Source organism: Panthera uncia, chromosome X, assembly GCF_023721935.1.
Source record: "Panthera uncia isolate 11264 chromosome X, Puncia_PCG_1.0, whole genome shotgun sequence".
In the NCBI taxonomy this organism is placed as follows: domain Eukaryota; kingdom Metazoa; phylum Chordata; class Mammalia; order Carnivora; family Felidae; genus Panthera; species Panthera uncia.
In genome coordinates this window covers 84,053,522-84,072,488 of record NC_064817.1, presented here as the reverse complement: position 1 = coordinate 84,072,488, position 18,967 = coordinate 84,053,522, and the positions used below count along the sequence as shown (strand labels likewise).

General features: G+C 45.9%; 1 protein-coding gene across 2 annotated transcripts in view; it reads left to right on the top strand.

Annotated features, from left to right (window-relative positions):
* Positions 1 to 14,665: 14,665 nt before the first annotated feature.
* TSC22D3 (TSC22 domain family member 3) overlaps positions 14,666 to 18,967 on the top strand; it is a 61,733-nt gene continuing 57,431 nt past the window's right edge. The window contains exons 1-2 of one of the 2 annotated variants that reach the window (XM_049644740.1): positions 14,666 to 14,773; positions 15,400 to 15,825. In XM_049644740.1, the coding sequence (XP_049500697.1) occupies positions 14,679 to 14,773; positions 15,400 to 15,825 (521 nt within the window). In that variant the 5' untranslated portion in view covers positions 14,666 to 14,678. Of the gene's footprint in view, positions 14,774 to 15,297; positions 15,826 to 18,967 lie in introns of those variants that run through there. The other variant, XM_049644742.1, reaches the window with a different exon arrangement.

Here is an 18,967-nt window from a genome sequence, read left to right as displayed (position 1 = left end):
ATCACCAAAATGGTGGTAGTGGGATGGATGGGGGGGGGCAGATGTGAGTAAGGAAGATGAATTTGTGACATACTGAGCTTAGTTTTGAGGTACCTGTGGAACATACCATGTCCTATATGTTTAGTCACAATTGAATATTCAGGTTTGGAGCTCATGAGAGAGATCTGAGGCTATAAATATAGATCAGGGAGTGAACAGCAAAGTAGGTAAAACCATGGGGATGGATAAGATGACCCAAGGAAAGGTATAGAATGAGAAGAATCCTGGGAAAGAGCAGCATTGAAGGGGTGGCAGAGGAAGAGTCCAGAAAGGAAAACAGGAAGGAATAACCAAGAGGAACGAGGAGAATCAGGAGAGGAACAGCATGACCAGAGTCAAAGTGTAGGCACTTTCAAGAGAGGCATGAGGACGGAAGTGGAGTGAGAGCAATCATTTATGTTAAATGCAGCAGAGAGAGCTCCAGGAAAATAAAGACTTAAAATTGTTTGCTGGGTTTGGCAATCGGGATGTCATTGGTTTCCTCAACAAGAGCAGTAAGAGTGGTGTTCTGGGGTCAGAAAAGCCAGACTTTGGGGGAAAAGGCAGGGCTGAGTTTGGAATGGAAGGTGAGGAAATGGAGACACCAAGTATAGACTGCTATGTTTGAAAAGCTTCCGTGATCACGGAAGGAAAGAAATAGGGTGAGCACCAGTTGGGAACAGAGTTGAAGAAGAATTTTGCTTGTTTTTTTTTTTTCCTTTGAATGTGAGAAAGTCAAGCATATCTAAATGCCAATGGGAAGCAGCCAGTAAAAAGAGAAAGAGTGGTTGAGGATACAGATGAAAAAAGGGATAGCCAATGGAGAAAAGTCTCCAAGGAGATGGGAAAGAACGGGCTCTGAAGCATAAATACATGGCTTAGCCTTGAACTGGACAAGCTAGGCCTATTCCTGCAAGGCAAAAATAAATAAATAAATAAATAAATAAATAAATAAATAAATAAAATAAAAAAGGAAAAATAAAAAATTAGAAAGAAAAGAAAGAAAAAAGAGAAGGAGATTAAGATGTGTAGAGAGGCAACTATATGGCAGGGTGGGGTCAGGGCAGGAAAATAAAAGTGAGCATCTGATGGCTTTGATTTGCATAATGAAATAAGTGGTGAGGTCCTCTGCTGAAAATAAAGTAGATCATGGGAATTGGTTGGTGAAGTGGATTGGAGGTGAAAATGATTGAAAGGATGAAGCTTGAGGGCACCTGGCTGGCTCAGTCCGTAGAGCATGCAGCTCTTGATCTTGGGATTGTGGGTTCGAGCCCCACATTGGGTGTAGAGATTGCTTAAATAAGTAAACTTTAAAAAACAAAAAAGGAAGAAAGGATGAAGCTTTAGATGAGTCATTAAAGTCACTCAGGATGGTAACGAGAGTTGGGGAGATGATAAGTGAGGTGCTGAGGTCGTCAATAAGTGAGAGACCTGGAGGGTGGTAGACAACAGGAAGAAGTATTGGAAGAGGTTAGCTATATGCCGTCTCCTGGCCCGATGGGGTAAGAGAGAACAGAGACCCTCTACCACTGAACCTTTGGAGAGGTTGCTTAGTAGATGTTAGGTACTGTATCTGACCCAAGGTAGATGCTCAATATATGTGAAGAGATGACTTTTTTTTTAAATGTTTATTTATTTTTGAGAGAGAGAGAGGCAGAGTGCGAGTGCAGGAAGTGGCAGAGAGAGAGGAGACACAGAATCTGAAGCAGGCTCCAGGCTCCAAACTGTCAGCACAGAGCCTGATGTGGGGCTCCAACTCATGAATTGCAAGGTCATGACCTGAGCTGAAGTCAGACGCTTAATGCACTGAGCCACCCAGGTGCCCCAAGATGACTTTTTTTTAAGCCAACATAATCGTAAAATTGTATTAGAAGGTCACAGGAAGGAACGGTTCAAATGTACTCAGCACCAATGAGTATGGAGCGGTATATCCATTTCTAGGTGCCTTATTTTAAAGTGTATCTAGATAAGGGTCAAGAAACTACTGAGGACTGATTAGGAACTGGGCTAAGAGATGGTTAAAAGAAAATATGACAGCCGTCATGAAACATTTGAAGGATTCTTTCTGCTCCATATGGTAAAAGTAAGATTAATGGATAGAAGTTACAAAGGAAAGATTGCAAGTCCTTTTCAGTACAGCTTTTCATTTATCCAATCATGAAATGTGAACTTATCTAGTGTACTCAAGTGGAGGCTGGACAAACACTACCTACAAGGGGAATTAGAAAGGACACAGAGAGAGAGAAGATGGAAAAGCAATCCAGTCATTGTGCACCACCAATCATCAAATTGATTTGTAGACACTGTGAAAGACTATTTCCAACTTTAAAAAGGAGAGCTTGGCTAGAACAGAAGGCCCTCCCTGACTTTTGCTATGGGGGAAGAATGAGTCAGAGACTCTAAAAATAGAAGAAAAATTTGAAGAATGGCTCAAAAGGATCACGATCAAAATCCTGGGGGGAGGGAAGAGAGACAGTGGCAAGGTAAGGCAAATAAGCTTCCAGGAAAAAAATTTTACTGGCCTTTTGGAATTGGCGGGAAGACTCTGTGAAGAGCCTTTCCAATGGCTGCCTTAGACTAATGCTTGGTATTATTTCAACTCTGCCAAAGAAATAAGCCAGGTTGTTTCTGGCTGCAGATGAAGGCAGCAGCTCTGAGAAAGGAAACTAGAAAGAGCTGGAACAGTAGTGTTACACGCTTTACCTTTATAAAGCCTGTTCCTAGTGGTAGAAAGATAGCTGGGAGCAGCTGTTGAGACCTGGAACCCCATGGCCAGAGATCTAGCCAGTGCCAAGAGAAACTAATGCCTGATTAAGGCTGCTTAGAGCTCAGAGTGGCAGAAGATGCTTATATGTCTTTAACACCTGGATTTAAAAGAGCAGGTGGGCATAAGCTGAAACAGACAGGCAGACCCGAAGCAGAGACAGTGGCCTGGGACAGCCTACAGGAGAAAAGAGAATAATAAAGTGACTGTTCAGTGTACAAGCTGATCCTGATTAAATTAAGAACGGGGTAATGGGGCACCTGGCTGGCTCAGTCAGTGAAGTGACGGACTTCAGCTCAGGTCATGCTCTCATGTTTTGTGAGTTCGAGCCCCATGTCCAGCTCCGTGCTGACAGCTCAGAGCCTGGAGCCTGCTTCAGATTCTCTCTCTCTCTCTCTCTCTCTCTCTCTCCACCCCCCTCAAAAATAAATAAACACTGAAAAAAAATTAAGAAAGGGATGTTAATGATGTCTGATTTTTTTTGTTTATCATTTACACTATACAGCCTTGCTATTCAAAGTGTTGCCCTGGACCAACAGGAGCAGGGGCACCCCGGAGCCTGTTTGGAAAGCAGGAATCTCAGGCCCCTCCCCAGACCTGCTGAAGAATAATCTGCACTGCTGGCATCAGGTGATTTATATGCACAGTACAGTTTGAGAAGCACTTCTGTATCTGGGGTTCTTCATTGAGCTTCTCCCTAGCTAAAACCTTTCCCTTCCTCCATCCTTTCCTCCCTCCCTTCACCTCTCTTGACTTCTTCGTTCTTCGTTTCCTTTATGAGCTAACAAACAACTCTAATCATGGCTGATAAACTTAGGAGTAATGCTCATAACGTACCTCCTGACAAGGGAAAGAAAAGGGTGGCTGGGTACACACCGTAAAAGCATGGGGTTGGGGAATGGGAAACCACTGGCTTTCTTTTCAATTGTACCTAATAACCTTCGTCAAGCTCACTGACCTTTCTGAAACCCAGTCTCCTGGTCTGTAAAATAAAGGTCATTATAGTACTTACCTTAGAGTGCTACTGTGAGGATCAAATGAGGAGCAGGTATGTGAATTGTCACACAGTAGGAGCCCAGTATTTGGTGGTTATGATTACTGAAAGCCATCAGTTTTGTTTTTTTTAATAGGCTCCACCTCCAACATGGGGCTCGAACTCAGGATCGTGAGATCAAGAGTTGAGTGCTCCCCCAACTGAGCCAGCCAGCCACACCTGAAAGCCATCAGTTTTTTAAAAATGTTTATTTATTTATTTTGAGAGAGAGAGAGAGCACACAAGTGAGGGAAGGACAGAGAGAGAGAGAGAGAGAGAGAGAGAGAGAATCCCAAGCAGGCTCTGTGCCACCATGTGGGGCTTGAACTCATGAACTGTGAGACCTGAGCCAAAACCAAGACTGACTCATCCAGGCACCCTGAAAGCCATCAGTTTTGAAGTGAAATTAGAAATAATAAAGAACTAGTGTTGTGACCCTCTGCAACCTTGCAAAGTCGTCAAAAGTCCCATAGAGAGCCTCCATGAAAGCTTCATCTACCTCATCCAATTCAACTTCCTTGGCTCCAGCTCCAGCCAGCAATAAGGCTAAAGCATTTCTTATTCCCTTGGATTCTCTTCCTGTTTTAGCTGGATGACCAAGATTTTCTAACTTTTCCTTGAAAATGGCCCACATTTTTTTTTAATTTTAATTTTTTTAATTTACTTTTGAGAGAGAGGCAGACAGAGAGACAGACAGAGTGTGAGCGGGGGAGGGGGAAAGAGAGAGGGAGACAGAGGATCTGAAGCAGGCTCCAGGCTCTGTGCTGTCAGCACAGAGCCTGATGTGGGGCTCGAACCCATGAACTGTGAGATCGTGACCTGAGCCAAAGTCGGACACTTAACCGACTGAACAACCCAGGCACCCCAGGCCCACACTTCTAATATATATAGTGGGCTAATGTATATATATATATATATATATATATATATAATATTATACTATACACACTTCTATACACACACTATAATATATTATACACACACTATAATATATATATTATACACACTTCTAATATATATAGTGGGATGGCATATATATATGCATATATATATATATATATATATATATATATATATAGTGGGCTGGTCTGAAACTGTAACTAATATTTATAACATTTTTTCTTTTTTTCTTCTATAGAAAAATGCATGTCTCCTTCCAAACAACCGACTTCAGAATGAACTTTGAGATCTTAGCCTATGTATGAGTTGGAGGCTGCCTTTATGTCCACATATGGAGTGGTGACAAAGGACTAGATAAACCAGGTCCAGAATTCCAGAGGTGGCTGAAACGTAAATGAAAATGGCCCAAGGAGTGGAAAGTAGGGCTAAGAGATCAATCTGAGTGCACAGTATCAAGATTCAGAAAGCTAATACAGGAAGGGACATACACATTGGGAAGGATATTAAAAACCAGCAGCAACAACAACACAAACCATTTTTCTGCTATATTAGGTCAGGGGTCCCTAATCAGTAGCTTGGGATCTACAAGCAATGTGGAAGCCTTACAAGTTACCTCTTCAAGGTAGTCACCTTCCTCCTTCCCTGCTCTCTGTAATGTGCCTGGGTTAGCAGCTCAGAGGGGAAGACAGAAAACAGTGTCCCTACCCCACAGCCCTCCTCACTCCCACACCCTGACGGACAGCCCCTAGGTTCATTCAGCTTCCTTCTACCCTTAACCTCCCTCTTGCCAGAGGAGATCAAAGCTTCAGGAAAGTTCAGCACAGTTTTTCCTTACAAAAAGGCAGAGGACTCCTGTATTGGGTGAAAGGAGATGACTCCCGAAAACAGGATCATCAGGATGGAGGTGTGGAAAGCTAGTTCACAAAGGACCATGGAAAAAACAAAGGTCTTCTGTGCCTTCTTACTGAAGTCTTTAGTAAGAAGATTGATTATATTCAGGGCACTCTGGGTTAATAGGGTGGCAATCTCTAGCAATCTCTGATACCCACCATTTACAAATGCCCATTAGAGGGGCAACTGTGTGGCTCAGTTGGTTAAGAGTCTGACTCTTGGTTTCAGCTCAGGTCATGATCTCATCGTTTGTAGGTTCAAGCCCCGCATCAGTCTCTGCACTGGTGGAGCACAGCCTGCTTGGGATTCTCGCTCTCTCCTTCTCTCTCTGCTCCTCCTTCACTTGTTCTCTCTCTCTCTCTCTCTCCCTCTCTCCGTCTCAAAATAAATAAATAAACATTACAAATTCCCATTAGAATACCCGCAAAGCTCTGCAAAAACCCTAAGAGTTGCACTAACTAGGGACCCTGGGAAAAAGTGACCACCAGCTGCTGGTGAGGAAGGAGTTGCTCTTGGCTTTTGTGGGGAGATGTGGTTGGACTGAGGAGCACACTTGCAGCCTATGTACGCTCTACCCTCTGGTCCAGAATAATGAAAGTGCCCCAAAAGATGGGGAAAGCTTTTGATTCACTTCTACCAGCTGTCTTCAGCAATACAGGAGCTGTACTAATCAGAAACCCAGAAACCATCTCTTTAGTATACAAAAAATATTTTCTAAGGCAAACCAGGGGTCTGCTCCACTTCTACCATCAAGCTCCAATAGGTTCTGTATGCTTTTGGAGATTACAACAGGAGCACACCACGTGGCTGGTGATAGTGGCAATGGTGGTTAGCCAGTGGTTGTTGTGAGGAAAAGAGCTCCGAACATAAGCATACTTGGAGACATCATATCTTAATGTAACAGAACAGGGGCACCTGGGTGGCTCAGTCGGTTAAGCATCCAATTTCAGCTCAGGTTATGATCCCACAGTGGTTCCTGGGTTCAGGCCCCACGTCGGGCTCTGTGCTGACAGCTCAGAGCCTGGAGCCTGCTTCAGATTCTGTGTCTTGCTCTCCCTCTGCCCCTCCTCCACTCGAGCTCTGTCTGTCTCTCTCTCAAAAACAAAATATTTTTAAATTTTTAAATCAAAAAATAAAGAAAATAATGTAACAGGACAAACTCCAGAGTCAAACAACAGAAGATCAGAGACAGAAGATTCCATCTCAATCCAGTAGAATCCCAAAATAATAAAACCACTACCAACAAACAACGCTATAAACTGCTGCCATGTACCGTGTACATATTAGATGCCAGGCACTATCTTTAGTACTTTACATGCATTATCTCAATTACTCCTCATAGCGAACACAAGTTGCCATTCAAATCTGTTTGAAAGGGTCAGGTAATAATAAGGTCTAGCTCTTACTATGTGCTAGCCACTAAGTGTTTTATATCCACCATCGCATTATGCAAATGCTTACTAGGCACTAGAAAATGGGCTCAGCCTTCGCAAGTCATCTTTAAGGCTCAATCCAGACATCACCTCTTCTGGGAAGCCACTCTTCCTCTCTCTCTCTCTCTCTCTCTCTCTCTCTCTCTTTCTCTTTCTCTCACGAGACCTTGAGCTCCAGAAGACAATGCGCTGTGGATATTAGGATGTGATAACATATGACCTCCATGACACAGTTCTGTAAAGAGGGAGGCTAAGTAAGATAAAAGTTGCTCTTGGCTGGCAGAATTGTGAGTGAATTTGGAGGCTTCTTCACACCATCCCACACCAGCTGTTTTCTAAAATAACCTTGTATTGGGGCACCTGGGTGGCTCAGTTGGTTAAGTGTCTGACTCTTTTTATTTATCTATTTTTGAGAGAGAGAGAGAGAAAGAGAGAGAGAGCGAGCACAAGCAGGGGAGGAGCAGAGAGAGAGGGAGACAGAGGATCCAGAAGTGAGCTCTGCGTTCAAGCAGAGAGCCTGATGCAGATTCCAGCTCATGAACCGTGAGATCATGACCTGAGCCAAAGTCAGATGCTTAACCAGGCACTGATGTCAACTCTTGATTTTGGCTCAGGTCATGATCTCATGGTTTGTGAGTTTGAGCCCCGCATCAGGGCTGTGCTGACAGTGGGGAGCCTGCTTGGGATTCTCTCTCTCTCTCTCTCTCTCTCTCTCTCTCTCTCCCTTTCTCTCTGCCCCTCCCCTGCTTGTGCATGCTTTCTCTCTCTCTCTCTCTCTCTCTCTCTCTCTCTCAAAATGAATAAACTTTAAAAAAAGATTTTAAATTACAAAAAATAATCTTGTGTTACTTTAGTAATAAAATTATTTAATTTATATAGTAAAACATACTAATTTTTTGGCACATAAAACTAGAAAGTCCCTTGCCTTTACTCCTTTCACCCTCCCTAACCCCACCCCTTCGTTAGAAGTAACCACTGTCAGTACTCCATCTAAAATTCTTCTATAGGGGGGATATATTTTAATTTCACCAAGAGAAAAATATGTCAAATCTGAGTAAAGCAAATCCCAGTTGTAATAGAGGGATAGAAAACCAAACTATAGTAAAACAAACCAGTGTTTAAAGAATATCTAAAAAAACTACAGATTCTTTGAGTACCACAGCCTTATATTACTACAACAACTACTACTATTTTTAAAAAATTATTAAGGGGCACCTGAGTGGTTCAATCGGTTAAGCATCCGATTTCGGCTCAGGTCATGATCTTGAGGTTCGTGGGTTCAAGCGGGGCTTGAGCCTGCTTCGGATTCTGTGTCTCCCTCTCTCTCTGCCCCTCCCCCACTCACTGTCTGTCTCTCTTTCTCTCAACAATAAATAAAACTGTTAAAAAAATTTAATTATTAAAATGGTAACCATTTCTTGAGCTCTATGTAAAATGGCCCTCAAATGAGATCAAGACACCTGACACAAGTGCCCATTCACACACCCCTCTATACAAATCCTCTTTGCTCGTATATCTCCATATTCCAACATCGCCCACACACATCCAATATCCACAGGCAAAGCTCCACATAGAAGTAAATACACAATCACAGACACAAATATCCTACATATATAGGATCTTATTTTTGTTTCCTTATTAATGCTATCCCTTTCAAATCAGTTCTTAGTTCATGTTCTCTTAACACTTGCTTATAAATTTGCACCTTCTTCTTTTTGCGTATAAAAAAACTAAAAGGAAGAAGGATGGGACATTGAATTCATCGGGTCCAGCTCCCTATCTGCAGAGGTGTCTATTTGAGACCTAACTATTTAACTTCTACCTGATGATCCTTAAGGACTCTTGAAAATGTCCCCCACGTGCTCATCTCCATATTCTATTTCTTCTTGGTCAAACAACAAATATTTATTGAGCACCAACCATGACCAAGCACTGTGCTAAGAAAGTTTGTAGTTGGGAACATAATAGTTCCCAAACCTGCCTGCCTATAAGAATCACCTAGGGACCTATTAAAATGATAAATCTCTGTTCCCTACCCCAAACCTACTGAATCTGAATCTTTGTGGCTGGGGTCTGTAATGGGCTATATTGTTCACCTCCCCCCCCCCCAATCCAGTATGTTGAAATCCTAACCCCTAGTACCTCAGAATGTGACTGTATTTGGAGATGGGGGTCTTTAAAAAGGTAATTAAGTTAAAAGGGTTAATGAGGTCATTAAGGTGAATCTTAATCCAATATGACAGATGTCCTTATAAGACAAGGAAATGTGGACACAGACGTATACAGAGGAAAGACCATGCGAAGACACAGGGAGCAGATGGCCATGTAGAAGGCAAGGAGAGAGGCCTCAGTGAAAACCAACCCTTACAACACCTTGACCTCAGACTTCTAGCCTCCAGAACTGTGAGAAAATACATTTGTCATTCTCTTCCACTTGCCAGCTGTGTAACCTTGGAAAATTAATTCCATCTCTTTCAGAGCCATAAAACAAGGCTACCTCATAAGCTTACTATGAGGGATAAATGAAAAATTGTTGTAAAGATCCAGAACAGTAGCTTGCATGTAGTAAAGGCTCATTCATGTTAACTATTATTTTAATATTATAAATGGTTGGTCTAGAACAAAGATTCTTAAAAATTCAGAGGATAAATAAATTTCAATGGAAAAATGTCTTTATTTTCCCCAACCTCTAACTGAAATTTAGATTTCCTTCCATTACAAATAGAAAGAACAGATCACAGTAGGATTAGCAGTACCCGTGACTTCATCACTGGTGGAAATCAGTATTTTGTCACATTACTGTTATTACAGGTGTCTTTAAATACTTTTACACTCATCATTACTTTGAAGTTATCATAGCTGCATCTAGATCTTGTCATTTACTACATTAATAACAAGCACTTATATACCTATATCACAACCTTCTATTTTTAATCTTTTGATAACAGCATAACAATATAGTTGATTTCCTTTGTAATTCTACATACTTGATTTTATGTATCTGAAAACATTGTTCTAAACTTCACTATACTTTCAAAGGGGTCCTTGGCACAAATAAGATCCCCTGATCCAGATTTTAAATCCTTGCCAGGCTATAACAATCTATAAATCTGTGATGGACAATTGAGAAAAGTTTCCGGAAGTATAATCTGCTTTCCCCAGTTAAGAAATGTTAACAAAATTGAATTTCAATGGTAGGGAAAAGGGATTGCCTGAAGATCACTGTTTGTGTGCCTTACTTGAACATAGCTGGATTGTAAGGGCTTAGAGGGCAGCTACCTATTCTTTAGATAGGCCAGATAATCTCTCTGTGCCTCAGTTTTCCCATCTCTTAAGTGAGGGTGATGGTAGGAGCTAATTCGCAGGATTGTGGTGATAAATTAAACTGGATGATGCCATGTCAAGCACTTAGAACGGTGCCTGACACATGGTAGGTGATCCAAAACTCAGATATTCTAGTATTAATTATTATACCAGATTTGCCAATTTCCTTACAAATAAAAATCTTTTAATATATTAGTAAATCGTTGATTGCACCTTTTTATTTTGAGTATGTGATCTTCTTTAAACAGCCGTTATGCTTTATAAATGTTTGATAAACCCATCATTAAAAAGTCACCTAATTGTTGGGGTGCCTGGGTGGCTCAGTCGGTTAAGTGTCCAACTATGGATTTCAGCTCAGCTCAGGTTTGTGAGTTCGAGCCCCGTCTGCATCAGGCTCTGCGCTGACAGCACGGAGCCTGCTTGGGATTCTCTCTCTCTCTCTCTCTCTCTCTCTCTCTCTGTCCCTCCCCCACTCTTTCTCTCTCTCGATCAAAATGAATAAATAAACTTTACAAAAAGTCACCTAATTGTTAAAGGCACAAGCTTCCAGGTCTGAAAGCTCTGTGTTCAAATTCAAATGCCTAACTTACTACTTATGTAACCTGAGAGCTTCTTTAACTTCCCTAAACCCATTTCATCACTGGAACTACAATACCTATTTCACAGGGTTGTTGTGAGGATTATATGCGATAATATATGTAAAGTGCTTGGCACATAGCAGGGACTTAATAAATGGTATCTATCCTTTTTCTTTATTTTATTTTATTTTATTTTATTTTATTTTATTTTAGAGAGAGAGCATGAGAGGAGTGGGGAGGGGCAGAGGGAGGGAGGGAGAGAGACAGAGAATCTGCTCAGCACGGAGCCCAACTTGGGGCTTGACCCCACAACCTCTGGGATCATGACGAGCTGAAATTGAGAGCTGGATGCTCAACCGACTGAGTCACCCAGGAGCCCCTATCCTTTTTCTTAACAGTTTCCAAATGCACAGCAGCCTTGTGTGTCGAGATCCCCTTCATGTTTCACACAAGCCCCTCTAAGACCTGGTCCCTCATCCTTTTCCAGCCTCGACTCACACTATTCCATCTCTCATCTTGTTCTCCCACAACACCGACCTGCTTTGTAATCCCCCCCACCCGGGCCCCAGCATACACTTTGTCCTCACCACCAGGTCTCTGTTCTCTACTCTCTCCACCTAGATTGCCCTTCTTCCTTCCAGAGCTGACATCTTCTCCACACTCCACAGCACCTGCTCCCACCACACACCAGGCCTCCCTCATCACCGCTCATTTGTACTGTTTTTGTCTCTTGATGTATCTGGTTTGTTGGCTAGACCATACCTTCTTTGAGGGCCTGAGCTGTGTCTCATTTACCTCTGAATCTCCACTAACACCATACTTGGCACAGGGCAAGTGCAGAATAAGTGACCCTTGAATGACCCCATCTGAGAAGGAGATGCCCCTTATACTCGCTTTCTGCTCCACCCGGAGAGCCACCAGCTCTGTCTTGAAGTGGGGCCCCCTTCTGCTCACTGGGCTTATGCAAGAGCATTTTGCTGCTTGTAGCGTCTCCACCCAACACAATATATGTAGGCAAAGCAAGGCTTCACAGAGAGAAGCCAAGGGGGCCCTGCCCAGTCAGCCTTCCCTATGGAGGTATACTATATATCAATACAAGCTGGACTTGTATGCAGACACACAGCAGCTTTCTGAACTCTATCACTGAACTATCTAGATTTTTCTATACCTAGGTTATATTTGCTCCTGATCAGCCTGGATATAGTATGCAAAGCTGCACTGAATTATTAACAACACTGATGAGAGCAAGGAGTACAACAAGGGAAATGTCAAGGGGACAAAATCTTGGGTTTAATGGTGCCAAATGCCAAGAAGGAAATACTTCCACCAGGGCCTTGTCCCAAGGTTATGCACAAAGATAAGAGGACTCAGGCATGTATAGAAGCAAAAGGCCCCAGCAGTTCTCAAAACACAACTTAAGTAAACATTTATGTAGCTAATACAGTTTGTTATAATGTTTACTATAAAATAATTATAAACAAGAGGGAAAATCATAACCACTGTAATTAAAAAACAATTCAGTAGGCTATAAGTCTGCACAACCATATGAAATTTCATATTCTACTACCTCCTCTGGCTTTTACCCAAGTACATTAAAAAAAAAAAAAGACCAGGAAGAAGAAGAAAAAGGGAAACTATTGCATCTAAAGGATTGCCTTTCCCAAACTGAATCCTCAGCAGTCTGTGAGAGCATAGGGACCATGCTCTCAGTTCTGCAGGTCTGCTCACTGACCTCCAAATGCCTCTTTCATCTCTGATCTTGGGACCTTGTCGGGAGCTATGGATACAGGTCATTTCTGGTTTTCTGGCCCCTACAGCAGAGAGTACTTCCCTCCCTCCATTTCCTAAAGATGTGGGGCCCCATATAAGACCTATAGGGCCGGGGCGCCCAGGACGCTCAGTAGGCTGAGTCTCACACTGTTGGTTTTCGGCCAGGTCACGATCTCACGATTTCTCACGAGAGTTTGAGTCCTACCTGGGGCTCTGGGCCCACAGACTGGACCCTGCTTGGGATTCTCCCTCTCCCTCCCGCTCTCTCTGCCCCTCCCCCACTCGCGCTGTTTCTCTCTCAGGATAAACAAACTTTTAAAAAATTAATTAAAAAAAAAGACCCAGAGGGCATTGGGAACAGGAGTTATTTGGCCTCCCTTTGCTGCTAATCACAGGGCTGATGCTTGTAGCACCTAGAGAGAATTTCAAGTGTATGGAAGCCCGGTCTACAGGGACTGAGGCAAGCGAAGCTCCACCAGAGACAGGGTGGCTCTGGCCCAGACTGGCGTCCGCGGGTACAGCTAGGTCATGGGGGGTGGAGGGGCGGGCTTTTAGTGTAAAGGCTCCGCCTAGTTTTCCCTCCTGTTCTCAGAAGTACTGCCCTGTGGATTCCACTAGGAGGCATCCCTGCCGGCTCCTAAAGATTGAACTCTGACCGCGAGGCACCGAATGTTGTTCCACGTCTTAAACACAAGATGGCGGTATATACTGCTGTATGGCCAGGGCCGCGGGCTTGTGAAAAAAAGCGAGCGGAAGGGGGGTGGGAAGTGCTGACTGAAACTGAAATCCATTGGAGTTCTGTGTGAAAACTGATCATGAATATTTTGAATTTTTTTCGGGAGCCAATAATTAGGGAATCCTCCACATTCGACGTATTCCAATTCTCCAATCCTGAGACACCCTGAAAGTCTACCACTTGCCCACCCATCACATCCCTACATCCCGCAAGCCTGGGGTATGACCCAAGGAACCAGCCTGCCTTGCTCTCCACGGATTTGACCTTTAACCTTTCCGTGGCCCCAGAATCACATTCTCCTCAGAACTGAGAATGCCACAGCCCGCAGTTTCATTCGACACGGCCCCAGTGCCGGTGAGCGTTCCCTCACCGCAGCTCTTGAAAGGGTGAGGGCAGAGACGAACTAAAGTGGCAGGTGGAGATCAAAAAAGGGTGCGGGGAGTAAGCTTGGAAAAGTAGGGGAAGATACTGAAGTGAGGAGAAAAGAACAGAACGGAGGAGAAAGGGGGGGTGCCGAGGCGAAGGACGCGCGGAGAAAACACAACGGGGGAAATGAAGGGGGAAGAAAAAATGAGGAGAGAAAAAGGAATGGGGGAGAAGAGGGGGGGAATGAGGAAATACAGAAACGGAGAAAAATAAGGAAAGAAAGGGGGCAAGAAAGAGAAGGAAGAGGGGGCGGAAATGGGTAAAGAAAGAAAAACGGAAAAGAAAAAAAATGAAAGTGAAGAGAGTGGAGAAAAAGCGCTGAGAGACGGAAAGGCAAATTGAGACGCGAGCCCAGAGAGGGTGAGGGGGCAAGGCAGCGGGAAGCCTGCCGGGGAGCCGGGTATTCCCGGAAGCCCGGGCAGAGATCGCCTCAAATGGGGTTCAGGGAAAAGAGGAGAGAGCCAGTGGGGGAAAGAGGGGAAGAGAAGTGAGAAGAAGGGGACAGAAACCGAGGCGAGTTTGAGCGCGCTTCTGTGAGTTTCGTTCAAGGCTTTCACTGGGCACTCGGTAGAGTGTGCCTGGCACTTCGGACTCTGTGGGGGCAATCGCTCTCTTTGCAGCCCCCACCCACCCCCGCCAGAAACAGGCTTGTGGGGGGCGGCGGTTGAAGGCGGCCACGAGGCAGGCTCGCGGGGAGCGGCGGCGTCTCTCCTGCAGGGGGACCCGTCCTCGGTGGGACGCGGAACGTCTGCCCTCCCGCGGAGCTCTCGAGACCAGAGATCGCTAGTAGATTTATTAACGGAGGATGCGCCCTGAGCGGCGAGAGAGCTCGAGCCCAGGCACCGGGCGCGCGGACGGGGTGGGGAGAGCCGGACCCGGCTCCCGGCAGCGCGGGCGAGGGTGCGGGCGGCCGTGTGGGTGCGAGGGTGCGAGGGCCCTAGGGTGCGGGGGGGGGGGGGCGGGGGCTGGGGATTGGGGGCAGAAGCCAGCCGGCCGCGGCGGCCGAGCGTTTTCCACCGCCCCCCAACCCCCCGCCCCGCGGGGTAATTTACATGCTATCACAGCCCCGTGCTGACTCCTGGGCATGAGGCTCACCGGCTCACTGGGTCACTCGCTCTCGGCTCCTGCCACCGCTCAGCCGGCACAGCCCAGGGGAGCCCGTGAGCGGGAGAGCCAGCGAGCCGGGGAGGGAGGGAGCGAAGGAGGGAGGGAGCGAGGGCGCGCCCCAGCTCTCCCTCTGCCCTGCCGCCCGCCCTTCCTGCTGCCACAGGTCCGCCGAGCCCCGCTCACACTTGGGAAACTTGGGACTGTGCTAGGGCCGCGGGTGGCACCTAGGGGGAGGGCAGAGGGGGAGGGGAAGAGGAGGAGGAGGAGGAGGAGGAGGAGGAAGAGGAGGAAGTGAGCCCAAGGATCCGCTCAGAGCTGTTTGTCCAGCTGTTTCTATTCGCACCCGGAGCAGCACAGCCAGGAGGTGGCCGAGCCGAGGGTGGCTGGCTTTAGGTGCTAATTTCCAACTCTTCTCGCAGCTCGTGTTTTCCATACACCCTGGAGTCCCCTCAGGCCAGCCCGGCGGGCGCGCACCTGCCAGCCGACCCTGACCTCGCAGGCCAAGCGGCCCCTGAGTCTGAGAAGATGGCCCAGTCCAAGACCGACTGCCGCTCACCTGTCGGTCTCGACTGCTGTAACTGCTGCCTGGACCTGGCCCACAGGAGCGGGCTCCAGAGCGACAGCAGCGGAGAGAACAACAACCCGGGCAGCCCTACCGTGAACAACTTTCGGCAGCTGCAGGAGAAGCTGATCTTCGAGAACCTCAACACCGACAAGCTCAACAGCATAATGCGGCAGGATTCGCTAGAGCCCGTGCTGCGGGACCCCTGCTACCTGATCAACGAGGGCATCTGCAACCGCAACATCGACCAGACCATGCTGTCCATCCTGCTCTTCTTCCACAGGTGGGTGACTGGGCATACAGATGGGCACGCGGGCCGGGCCAGCGCCAGCCTCTGCCGGACCCTCACCTCTGACAGAAGGTGCTACTGGGAAGTTCACAAGGGGCGGGGCGATAAGACTCGTCGCTGATGCTACCTGGAGTCCCGTGGGGCTGAGGGAAGGCCCTGCAGGTGGGAGCCCGATCTTGAAAGGTGCGCGCAGGAGACTTTCCCAGGAAAATGCTGGAGTCCAGAAGGTGGACAGAGCCCCAGATAGGTTGGGGGTAGCTGGCAGCACCCATCCTCAAATGCATACATTTCCACTGCCACTTTGGAGATTCTGTCGCGGAATGCTCTTGGGATCTGAGTTCTACCCTTCTCAAAATATGCAAACTCAGATTGAAATTGCAAGGGCTTTTAAATTACCAAGTGGCCCTGGCTGACCTCGAGGGTAAGCAAAATGTCAAGACAAATTAAGCCCTCTGCTGGTGTGGGGAGAGGGTGGAGAACAAGAAAAATTAGAGATGTGTGAGAATTTTTTGAGACTCTGGATGGGGGTACCCCCACCTCCTCCATGGATTACAGACTTCAATTTCCAATGATGGGCAAAAGCAGCCCCAGAGAGCATCCTAGGACCGGTGGGTGGATGAACCCATATCTTCCCAGGCCTGTGTAGGAGTGTGGGTCATACTTTCTAGAAATCCTGCTGAAGGGCAAGGAAAGAGGGAGAGGGGAGAAACATAATAGGAAGATATAACGTGGCTTCTGCCCTCCATCCAGTCTGAGACACTCTGGTAAGAGTCAGTCTTTAGCGGGGAGACAACTGAGGCAATTTTGAGTCAGGGGAAGCAGGAAACCCAGCCTTAGGCCTGGTGTTCTTAGAACCATTGGGATGGGACACTAGTGTGTGTGTGTGTGTGTGTGTGTGTGTGTGTGTGTGTTAGTGCGTGTGTATAGGGGTGGATCTTATTCTCTCAACAACAAAGGTTATATTAAGAGAAAGAGAACCCCGCTGAGATAGACCTGGGTTATGGTACAAATTGTGGCTCTACTTCAGTGTGTGAACCTGGGCAAGTTCCCTGATCACTCTGGCCTCTTAAGGTTCCTTGTAGTTCTGAGATTCCAGGTCATGGGCAGGTGGTATGTTGAGGCAAGGTAATAAGCAATTTTGAGCATCCACAGAATATTTGAATCATTGGGCGGCTTTTCAATGAAGCACACATAGGAAATTTTATAAGCAATTAAGATTGGTAGGAACTGCCCTCACTTGATGCTAAGGACCAGGTTTGCCTCTTCGGCCCAGAAATTCCAGGAGGGGACAAGCAGGGCTGCTGACTTCGCTAAGCATTATCATAACAAGTTGTATTTCTCAGGCATTTTCCATGCCTTCAATTCACTTTCTTATTTATTGTTTCACATTATGCATCAATTTATCTCATTGTCTTGAAGAAACCAGGCCACATGTGGAACAGGTTTCGAGGGAATCTTCCATTTCTGGCCAAAGATTACTACAAGTGTATTCACACCACAGACAGACTCTGCATCCCTGCGAGCTAAAGCCCTCCGCTCTGTAGGAAATTGGTGGTGGGGGAGGGGTGGCAGAAACACCTGGAAAGAGGGCCTGTAGCATTTGTACTATTTCAACTGGGAGAGAAACTGCCCCAAAATGGCATTGCTGAAGTATAAGAGGGAAAGCTTCCTCAGCTCTTGTTCCTAGGTTCAGGGCCTAAGAGGTCAGACCTATGTGCATGAGGTATGAGGCTGAGAGCCTGAGATCAAAATGTTGGCTTGTGCCATACCTTGGGATGCTTTCTGGTTATCTGGGTTTCTTGAATGGAAAAACCTCCTTTGTCACCTACTCCATTGACACCTGTCTGTTGACTCTTGGTTCTTGGCAAAGCCTGGAAATACTATGGGTTGGGGGTATGGGTGGAGGGAGCAGGGCGAATTGTTAAGAAGGTGTACCTGAGTACCCTGCCTCCTGGAATCAGAGCAACTCAGTGTCCCAAACAGCTGAGTAGCAAACCAGCAAGCCCTCTGGCTTCGGTGAGGCTGGGGAGTGACCTGGTCCTATGGTAATAGCCCTATAGTTCCAGCAGGACAAAGCATTATCTCATCTTCCTTGACCTTTCCTGGGACCTCAGAAATTGGAGATTCTGAGTTTGGTTTAGCTTTTGCCCAGAATGACATGCTCCTTAGCAGAGTAGGAGACCATTATTGTCGGTCGTGGGACTTCTCCTGTATCTGAGCTGGCCAGCCTTCTCCAAAGTGAAAATTTTGTCTTTTCTTACTTCATTTATTCCAGGGTTTCTGTCTTCAAAACTCAGCCATACTTTTTACTTCTGTTCCATTTAATGATTTGATGTTTCAAGTGCCATCATTTTTACTTCTATTCCATTTAATTATTTGATATTTCAAATTCCTGCTTGGGTGTCTTTTTTCTTTTAATTTGTCTACTTTCAAGCCTGCCTCTTCTCCTGGGAGAGAGACTCTCTTGCCTCTTCTGCAGCCTACTCTCCTACTGCAAGGGCCCCTATATTCTAGGGAGGTAGGGCAGGGCACATTCTTCATTTCTATCTGGTTTGTCTGCTTTGATCTGTCCCTGGCTCCTGGGCTTAGCTCTTGGTATCCTTGGAACACAAGGGTGTAAGCAATATGAGGGCAGGGATTCGTTTTACACTCACTTGGTTTTCCCTTGGCTTCCTGTTATATAGCCAGTGCTCATAACCATTGTGTTGTTATGTTGCTGTTGTTTTTTTGTCAAATGACTGCTTAATTATTGGTGTGGTCTTATGTAAAGATTTTACAATTTTAACCTAGTCTTTGGAAAAATACTTACTAATATTTAAGTGGGATTTCTGTTGTTATTTGAGCCACATGCATTAACTCTCATAGCCTGGTAGTTCCAGTGGACCGTGCTGTGTATATACCTACGAATGAGTGGTAACAGGCATGCAGCTTGTTGGTATGTGAAGTTGCCTCTAAAATATTGGGGGGGGTGCCTGGATGGCTCAGTTGGTTAAGTATCTGACTGAATTTCAGCTCAGGTCATGATCTCATGGTTCATGAGTTTGAGCGCCGGGTCAGGCTCTGTACTGGCAGAGCAGAGCCTGCTTGGGATTCTCTGTCTCCCTCTCTCTCTGCCCCTCCCTGACTCGTGCTGTCT